The following is a 10,160-nucleotide window of genomic DNA, read 5'->3' as shown; positions in this document are numbered from 1 at the left end:
TATAAAGGTCAGGGAGCCTAAGAGTGTTACTCTAGATGAGTCTTCACTGGAGTCTATACTCCATATTTTGAAATCTATGTGGTTCTCTCTCCCTGCTTACATGGGTGACAAGACTCCATCTTCCCCGACATAGATGTTCCTGGTCTTCAAGGGGTTCCCAGCACCTGGTTGATAATATATTCTGGCTCTGGTTCTCCCTCAGGAGTAAGAAGATTCCTCTTCAATGACTCTGGACCCCTGGACAGTCTCAAAGACCACATGGTCAAGATAAAGGCTAGAAAAGTCAGATTGGCTGTAATGCAAACCAAGGGTGTTGGGGCTTTACGTCTAGCTTCTAGAAGACAACGATCCTGGGGTCATGAGTCCCAAGTCCTGGGAATCACCATCACATGCTTTACAGATTGATTCACCGGCCAAAACTCCCGATGCAGCCTCTTGCACCCCACTTGTCACAGAACTGCCATCAGCACCCATGTGATGTGCTTGTACATCCACTTCCCATTCCTGCATCAGCTGCCACAGTCTCGATGTGTCATATGAAGCCCACTTCAGATAACCTGTTCCAGAAAAACACAAGGATTTGGAAACCAAAAAATGCATAATTATCTTCAATTACAATGATAGAGTTACTTGCTCAAGAATTGTGTCTGCTCTGTTCAGGATCATCATCCACCATCCCCATCCCTGTCTTTCCACTCAGTGAAGACCTCAACCTGCACCTCCAATTCTCACCCCATTTCTGGCCTCTTCCCCTTTATCCTCACACTCCACCTAGGCCAAGACTGACTGCTGGAGGGTCAGGACCTCAGAGCTAGGCTTTGGAGGAGAGGATTAAAGGTCCCCACATGCAAGAGCAGGCTCTGTTATAAAGACCCACGTGCCTAGGCTGATTATTAACCCAGATTGTATATAACAAAGAGGCTAGCAATGGCCTGGGGACGGCACTGCTGGCAATCATGGCCAGCACGTTAAGCCCCAGCATCACATCTGGGACCCAGGAGCCATCTGTGATGTCAGAGCACATCCAAAATGCTGCTGACATCTCTGTCATTGTCATCTATTTCATAGTGGTCATGGCTGTTGGGCTTTGGGTAAGTGGTAAGTGGGGCTCTCAGGGTGGGCACAAGGCATGGGAGGAAAACACCTTAGGGAGGGAGAGGTGTGGAGTGACAAAGCTAAGAAAATCAGATGGCATTTACAAATTTCATTGCATTTCTATCAGAATCATTTTCTTGTGCATGACATAGATAATCCTTACACTGAGTTGCATGAGTTAATTTATTCTCCTAACAATCTGTTTGTTGAAAACAGAGCCAACACTAAAAACTTCAGACTCATTCTGTTCAGCATCTCTAGCACCTATCATCAGTGAATAATTTATTTTTGTATTCTCCTTTCTTTTGCTTCCCTTCATTATTTGGTCCTTTTTTAACTTTATGAGCTGAATGCTTAATTCATTTACTTTCTTCCTTTCTTTTTAGTTAATGAGTTTGAGGCCAAATTTTCTTCAAAGCACAGTTTAGCAGTGCCTCACAATGTCTGATTAAATGAAAATAAACAGAGTAGTTAGGAGACAAGTTGAGAAATATGATTTCTCAAGTTCCATCAAGCTCAGGGATTTTATGAAACAATGATTTTAAGCCCTTTAAACAATGATGCTGTATCACAGCTTCCAGCAAAATGATTCTCTCTTTCACAGTGCTAAAAAGTCACCTCTGTCAGCATCCTGGCCTGTGCATCTGAGATGTCTTGGGTGCATAAGCTGTGATATGACCCTCTCATTTCCTCCATTATGCTCAGGCCATGCTGAGGACCAACCGAGGCACCGTTGGAGGCTTCTTCCTGGCTGGTCGAGATATGTCCTGGTGGCCAGTGAGTTTCCTGGGAATAAATCTCCTGTATATGTTTAAGTTTGAATAAAGAAAATATTGGGAATGACCATAATTTCTGATGTACATTGGTTGCTTACTTGCTGGCATCTCTTTTCCTAAATCCCTGGCCTTAGGGCTCAGCTCTATAGTTTTAGTAAATTATGGTTTATCACCAGATGACAACAGGTTTCATCTGGCATTTAAGGATCTCTAGTTCAAACTCGACTTCATATTCTTTTTCCCTGTTCCTCATCAAGGATCTTGTTCTCTGGCTTCATTCAATGTACCCAACACATTCCTTCTTTGTTCCCATTCCTGAGCTAATGATGTCCTTCTTGTTTGGATTAGTCTCCCCTTTCTCTTCTCTCCTCCTTTAAAATCCAGCTAAAGTCCCTCTTTATGTGAGAAGCCTCCTCACTCCCTCCAGTCCTCACCTGCACACTTAGTCTTTTTATTCTGAGTATATCACTGGTAATGGATTACATGTTCCCCTGTGATGTGCTAATGGCAATGCCTCTTTGACTCTTGTAAGGTGGTATTTTCCTTGCTGAGTTTCGATATCTGGCCTCCTCCTGACCTCCCCATTGCAGAAGAGTGTAGGTCTTCTCCTCTGAATCCAAACAGAACTGAAACTGGGCTGGGTACACATGGGTGCTCAGTAAGTTTACTGACATATAGTATGAAGGAAAATGGATATTGGGAATTGATCTGGACAGGGTAATTAAAGAGGACAACCAGTAACCAACTACGAGCTTGAAATGCACTTTTATTTGGCTGTCCAATCAGGCATTGCCTTTTTACAACTATTTTTATGAAACATTCAAGATTCAACAAATCCCAAAGCCACAAATGTCTGAATAGAAAAGGCAATTATACAGAAGACTGGAAATGTGGGAACACAGAGAAGTGTGCTTGATGAAATGGCCCTACAATAGTCCCACACCCCCAATTATGTTCTGTTAGGACCAGAGCTCATCTGTGCCCAATCAAGAGTTCTCTCTTAAACTTTGAAACTTAAGACTAGTAGGCAAGGTGATGGAAATTGTATGGTTGAGGAAAGAATCCCAGGGATGACAGGATGGTGAAGAGGTCCTTTTTCCTTCGCTTTTGGATCTTTGAGGCTGTTTAAAGAGGCAGAAGCTGATGAGGAGGTCTTGCAATTCTTGGGCAAGGACGGACTCAATACAGAGAGTGCAGTTAGATGGATCATTATTCCCCTAAGGCAGGAGTCAGGAAGCTTGGTCTATAAAAGACTCCAATATAAGTATTTTATACTTTGTTAGCTATAGGTTTCTTGTTGCAACCACACAACTCTACTGTTATAGCACAAAACTGCCATTGACAATACATAAACCAATGGGTTTGCTGTGTTCCAATACAACTCCCACAGTCTGTAGTTCTCTGATTCCTACCCTAAGGAGCAGTGATTGAAACATACATCTCAACATTTCCATTTAAAGAAGTCTGATTTTGATCTTTCAACTCTGATCCTAATCTTCTTTTGGATTCCAGATGGGAGCCTCTCTCTTTGCCAGTAACATTGGCAGTGGTCACTTCGTGGGCTTGGCTGGAACAGGAGCGGCTTCAGGCATCGCCACGGCAGCATTTGAATGGAATGTAAGTGACATCACTTTTTCCTTTAAATCCACCCCATATCCAAGAATGTTTTTTGGGAGACTGTATAGGATAAACTCCCCTTTGGTCTGATTTCTAATTTAACGTTCCCCTAATCTACTCCTTGTTTGACCTTCAGGACCTTCCCCAGGTAGCTCCATTTTGCTTGAACAATTCCAGACTTATAATTCCTCACCTGTGCATGTTTGGGCAAGGAGTTATTCCCACCAGGAATATCATTTCTATCCAATTCAAGCCCATTTTCACTTGACTTCCTTGGTCATTTTAGCTCCCACTTGTATCTCTTCTTTCTGAGCCATCGTACTAGGTGTCCAGCTCTGAATTAGATACCGAGAATTAAACTGAAAACCCCACAGTCCTTCCTTTTGGGGAGCTTGCATTCCAGTGGGAGAGACAGACATGTGTCAATTTATATAGGAAGTACAAGGACAGGAGCATGGACAGAGTATTGAGTGAATACACAAGAGGGACATCTCTCCTGGTAAATGGGTGGGGATTGGCACATATTGAGGGAGCTTCCTGGGACTGACATCAGGAGGATGAGTAGGAATTAATAAGTGTGACCTGATCAAGATAGAGACAGTATAGTGAGGAATGAATAATTTGATGGCTAGTAGGTAAACTCTTCAAGATTTTGTGATTGAGTTCTTAATTGTTCTATTATCATTTCACCTATAGAAGAAATGTCTATTTACTTAGACCCTAACTTCTTTAGGGACAGAGGCCATGTCCCCTCTTCCACTCATACCAGCCCATTATATTAGACGTGGATGGGCACTTAGTGAACATGCTATAAATATTTCTTGAATTGTCTGAGTTTCTTTTCTGTTCTTTTCTCTTACTCATTTTAGTTTTTTGCATGTATTTGTGGTATACATCAATCAGAGGAGATGTATGTGTGGAAGAAAGTTGGATCATAGTGAAAGTGTAAACAGACCATTCCCAGATGGATTTGGGAAGTTGCCTTGGATCATTCCCACTGCTTGGGCCACTCCCTTGTGGGAGATTCTTTCCCTAGTTTTATCTTGATAGTGTCGTGGACTTCAGAATGGACCCAACCTCCAGAGGCATGGACAGAATGACCTATGGCCCGAGTGAGTGTGATGATCGGGATGCAGAAAGTCAGGCTGCTCTTTTTAGAGCCATATGACTTTGGACTTCATTAATATCTGAGCTTCAGGTTCCCCCTCTATAAGATAGGAATGATTGTTCTTATCCATATCTGCCTCACCTAGTTGATATGAGAGTAAAATGAGCAATATATATGAAGGCAATTTGTAAACATTATGTATTAATGCAAGATTATACTATTATCATTACTATTATTTGGCAAGACATAGGGTGCACTGGGAAGATTATTCTGTCTCCTACTTTCTTTCTCATTGCTTTGTCATCTGCCTATAATTCCTACTATTCAAAAATAATTCCTATTGGCAAAGATTGTGATATTCCAGTGGTCAACCTGGGTTAGGACCCTTTATCTTCTGTCCATTTTTCTACTGGAATAAAACTTGTTTATCTTTATGACACTGCTTGAACAAAAATTTTTATTACATATCAGTCATTTGAACATACCTGGGATTTAATATTCTAGGGAAGTTCTTTATTTTTTATCAGAGTGACAGGGAGCTTCAAGCTTTTTGTTAAGGTCAGAACTTGTGAAAGAAGCCACAGCCCTTCCATAGCCTTTTTTTAATACAATTTTATTGTAATATAGTCACACACTTCATAATCCATCCAAAGTGTATAATTGATGGCTCACAGTATCATCATTTAGTTGTGCATTTCTTACCAATCCAATTTTAGAACATTGTCATTACTCCAAAATAAAGAAGAAATAAAAATAAGAAAGAACATCCAAAATATCCCATAGCCCCTATCCCCCCTATTATTTATATACTTTTGTCTTTATTTTATTACTCATCTGCCTATACACCATACACTGGATAAAGGGAATGCCAGTCACAAGGTTTTCATAATCACATGGTCACATGGTAAAAGCTATGTAGTTATACAATCACCATCAAGATCAAGTTCACTGGGTTACAGTTCAACATATTCAGGTATTTCCTTCTAGCTATTCTAATACACTAGAAACTAAAAAATGAATGTCTACCCAGGGGAGTGAATCTCCCTGGCAACGTGGAATATGACTCCTGGGGAGGAATGTAGACCTGGCATCGTGGGACAGAGAACATCTTCTTGACCAAAAGAGGGATGTGAAAGGAAATGAAATAAGCTTCAGTGGCAGAGAGATTCCAAAAGGAGCCGAGAGGTCACTCTGGTGGGCACTCTTACGCACAATATAGACAACACGTTTTAGGTTCTAATGAATTGGGGTAGCTGGTGGTGGATACCTGAAACTATCAAACTACAACCCAGACCCATGAATCTCGAAGACAATTGTATAAAAATGTAGCTTATGAGGGGTGACAATGGGATTGGGAAAGTCATAAGGACCACACTCCACTTTGTCTAGTTTATGGATGGATGAGTAGAAAAATAGGGGAAGGAAACAAACAAACAAACAGACAACGGTACCCAGTGTTCTTTTTTACGTCAATTGCTCTTTTTCACTTTAATTATTATTCCTGTTATTTGTGTGTGTGTGCTAATGGTGTCAGGGATTGATTTAGGTGATGAATGTACAACTATGTAATGGTACTGTGAACAATCGGATGTATGATTTGTTTTGTATGACTGCGTGGTATGTGAATATATCTCAATAAAATGAAGATTAAAAAAAAATGAATGTCTATATAGTGCATAAGAACAACCTCCAGAATGATTTCTGAACTCTATCTGAAATCTCTTAGCCAATGAAACTTTATTTGTTTCATTTCTTTTCCCCCTTTTGGTCAAGAAGGCATTCTCAGTCCCATGATGCCAGGGCCAGGCTCATTCCTGGGAGTCATGTCCCATGTTGGGGGATGGTAATGAATTTATTTGCAAGTGGGCTGAGAGAGAGAGGCCACATGTGAGCAACAAAAGTGGTTCTCTGGGTGTGTCTTCTGTCCATTTTTTAAACACATCTTTTATCACATGCTAAGCCACAGGACACCATAGCTTCTGACTCATGTAAACAAAGGGAAGGATTGTGTTGAGTGGGACAGAATCAAAGCAAACTTATTTTTTTCAGAGTCAGATCATAAAATGACAAGGTCCACAGCCAAGCCTCTTTAACTTTATACTCTTCTTGGTTTCTTGTAGGCCTTGCTGCTGTTGCTGGTTCTAGGTTGGTTTTTTGTTCCCATATACATCAAGGCTGGGGTGAGTATCTGCAGATGGGTGTTGTTGTGCTCATCTGTCAGGTGTATTTCATGCATTCACTTATTCAGTCATTAATTCTGCTCAATCGAGGAACACTGGTACCTGGCACTCACTGACCTGTTGCTAGAAATATACAGGTGACAAAGAAAGCCCTAGACAGGCTTTCAGTATAGGATGTAGCTGCAGCCAGGTGACAAGTTGGTAGTGGCCTTGCACATTGATCCCTGTGATTGCAGTCAGCCCAGCTTGGTACAGGAATACTGAAGCTGGGACCAGCCATGTGCTTCAAGAAAAGCTTCCCAGAGGTAACCTGAGTTGAACCTTGAAGAATAAGGGCCACCTTTTAGGTAGGAAATTGAGATCATGGAGATTCAGAGGAAATAATTTATGGAAGCTGAAAATCATAGAAAAACTTGGAGTGTTTGAGGGACAGGTAAAATTTTACTAAAATACAGGGTATATAGGAGAAAAAAATAGTAAGAGATGGAAGTGGGTCTGCAGGTGTAGGTGGAGCTCTATTGTGAAGGGCTTATGGGCAGTGTAGACTTAAAGGGTGTGCCCTTTGTCCTCCTGGAAATAGGCAGTCAGTGTAGACTTTCAGGAAGTTGAGAGTCATGATGAGATTCAGGTTTTTGGAAGCTTCACTCAAGCAGCTGAGTGAAGAATGGACTTGATCAAGAATCTACTTGAAGGCAAGATAATGAGGAAGTTCATATGATGCTACATGAGGCTCTAGGCAAGAAACAGAGAGGAAGGAGAGATGTGTCTGGGATAAGGATGACAGGTTTGGTGGTGGATTAGAGGTGAAGGCCGTGGAGAAGGAGGCAATCAGATCAATCCTAAGAAGTCAAGCCTGGGGGTCTAGATGCCTGAGGCCACCATTAACAGAGTGGGGAATTCCAGAGTGGGATGAGGTGATGAGTGACAGAGGAAACAATAAGCTCACTTTGGAATTGAGTGAGTACTTGTAGTTCAGGACATGGAGATGCCCAGCAGGCTGTGGGAGACAGATTTGCAGGGGATCAGGAAGGAGAGCTGGACTGGAGTTATTGACATGGAAATTCCTCTCTTCTGAAACATTGGTTAAGAATCCATTCCCTGTCAGGCACTGTGCATGGTGTCGGAAATGCATCTGTGAACGAGAAGTCATCCCTTCCCAGTAAGTACAAATAAATTGGATGTCCCATGTAGGAAATCTGTCTTGTCACTATAGAAGAGCTCTTAATCCATTCTGGGCATTCAAGGAAGCCTCCCTGAGGGAGATGTCAGCCAGGCAAAGAGGGTGAGGAAGGGTGCCCCAAGCAGTGGGAATAGTGTTTCAAAGCCCAAAATTAGAGAGCATGAGATACCTGTGGGGACCTGGCAGTGGTTCCATATAGATGAAGCACAGATGCTGGGGCTGGAGATGGAGAGATGGGTGGGACCTGATGCACCTGGCCATTGTGGGGCTGGGGCACCACTCAGCAGGACCCTCAATGTGAAGTCCTATGTTTTTCTTAATTCTGGAGAATTATCAGTTGCTCACATTTTTTTTTATTGTGCTTCAGTTTCACAGAACAGGAGTGCTAATCATTATATATATACATACATACATACATACATATATATAAACACACACCACATACACACACTATATATATATATATATATATATATATATATAATATCACAATAGTGTAGGAGAACAAGAGTATTTATCACACTCCTCAGTTCATGGCATACTGTCATTTGAAATCTGCCTAAAGTCCTCTCTTATTATGTTTTGTTTCCCTTTCCCTCTCTATCCCACCTTTCATTTACCTTCTTCCTGCAAGTGTCCACTTGAATGTATTTACTGTGTTACTAAGTACTTCTTTCTCCTTGGAATTCTATAGAGGTTTTGTGTATATATGTATGTATGTCTGTACATATATACTTAATATTTACATAAATGCTATCCTGCTACAGAATTTATTGTTATTTTTCTTATTTGGGTTTGTCATTTAGAATTGCACACTTCTATACACATGCCCAGTCTATTACTTTTGGCTGCTACTCATTCACTTCTCTACTGAGGGACTCCTAGATTTTCTCCAACTCCCTAGCACTACAAAGGGATAGCACGAAGGAATTTTTTTTTGGGGGGGGGGTGATGGAACTGTTTTTTATCTTGACTGTTATGGTAGGTACTTGACTGTGTACATTTGACAAAACTCATACATCAAAAGGAATTTTATTGTATGTACATTTTTAAATTAATTTATTTTTAAGTGTGGTAAAATATACATAACAGTATGAGAACCCTATATTTTATGCATGATTTTTCTGTAAACTCATGACTTATATATGTGCACATAACATAGAAATCATTTTAGCCGTTTTAAGAGGACAGTTCTTTGACATTAAGCACATTGACAATACTGTGTAATTTTCTCTTTCCAGATTATTTTCATTATCCTAAACCAAAACTCATACTCATTTAGCAATTACTCCTTATTCCCCAATCCTGTTATTGCTGGGAACTTTTAATCTGCTTTTGATCTCTATAAATTTGCCGATTCAAAGTATTTTGTTTAAGAGAAATCATACAATATTTGTCCTTTTGTGTTTGGCTTATTTCAATCAACAGTATGTCTTCAAGGGTCATCCATGTTGCAGGATGTACCAGCACTTCACTTCTTATGGCTGAATAATACTCCATTGCATAGATAGACCACATTTCATTTATCCATTCATTTGTTAATGGACTCTTGAGTTCTTCCACCTTATGGCTATTGTGAATAATGCTTCAATGAACTCTGTCTGAGTCCCCACTTGTATGTAAATTTTTAAAGTAAATAATTTTGAAAGTAAATAAAAATACTATGGTGATGAATATCTTGTACCTTTCTTCTTATAGACCTCTAAGCCAGGATTTCTCAACCTCAGCACTGTTAACATATAGGACAGATAATTCTTTGCTGTAGGGACCTGTCCTGTGCATTGTAGGATATTTAGCAGCATCCCTGGGCTATATTCACTAGATACCAGGAGCACCAGACATTTTCAAATGTCACCTGGGTCAGGGGGAAAATTCACCCCTAGTTGGGAACCATTGTTCTATCTAATATGTCCCAGAATATCTGGGTGTTTATTTACATAAATCCACTAAGTGCTGCAACATGCTATTGAGAATGGCTACAGCCAGCTGCCCTGCTGCTACTTACTATTATGAGAGTTCCAAATTTCCTACCTCCTCACCAACACATGGTATTTTCTTTCATTCTAATTTTTGCCATTCTGATAGTTGTAAAGAGGTCCCTCTTTTTAACCTTATTTTAATTTTTTTTATTAGAGAAGTTGTAGATTTACAGAAAAATCATGCATAAAGTGCAGAGTTCCCATATACACCCCCTATTATTAACC

The 10,160-nt window shown here is 40.5% G+C and overlaps 1 protein-coding gene across 1 annotated transcript in view; it reads left to right on the top strand.

Annotated features, from left to right (window-relative positions):
- The first annotated feature begins 938 nt into the window (after positions 1–938).
- LOC119519370 (solute carrier family 5 member 4-like) overlaps positions 939–10,160 on the top strand; it is a 37,462-nt gene continuing 28,240 nt past the window's right edge. Inside the window, exons 1-4 of the mRNA XM_037816952.1 lie at positions 939–1,091; positions 1,801–1,872; positions 3,384–3,488; positions 6,717–6,776. Coding sequence (XP_037672880.1) covers positions 957–1,091; positions 1,801–1,872; positions 3,384–3,488; positions 6,717–6,776 — 372 coding nt within the window. The 5' untranslated portion in view covers positions 939–956. The remainder of the gene's footprint in view (positions 1,092–1,800; positions 1,873–3,383; positions 3,489–6,716; positions 6,777–10,160) is intronic.

Source organism: Choloepus didactylus, chromosome 23 (assembly GCF_015220235.1).
Source record: "Choloepus didactylus isolate mChoDid1 chromosome 23, mChoDid1.pri, whole genome shotgun sequence".
Taxonomy (NCBI): Eukaryota; Metazoa; Chordata; class Mammalia; order Pilosa; family Megalonychidae; genus Choloepus; species Choloepus didactylus.
The sequence above is the reverse complement of the archived record's forward strand: the minus strand, read 5'-3'. Positions and strand labels throughout refer to the sequence as shown.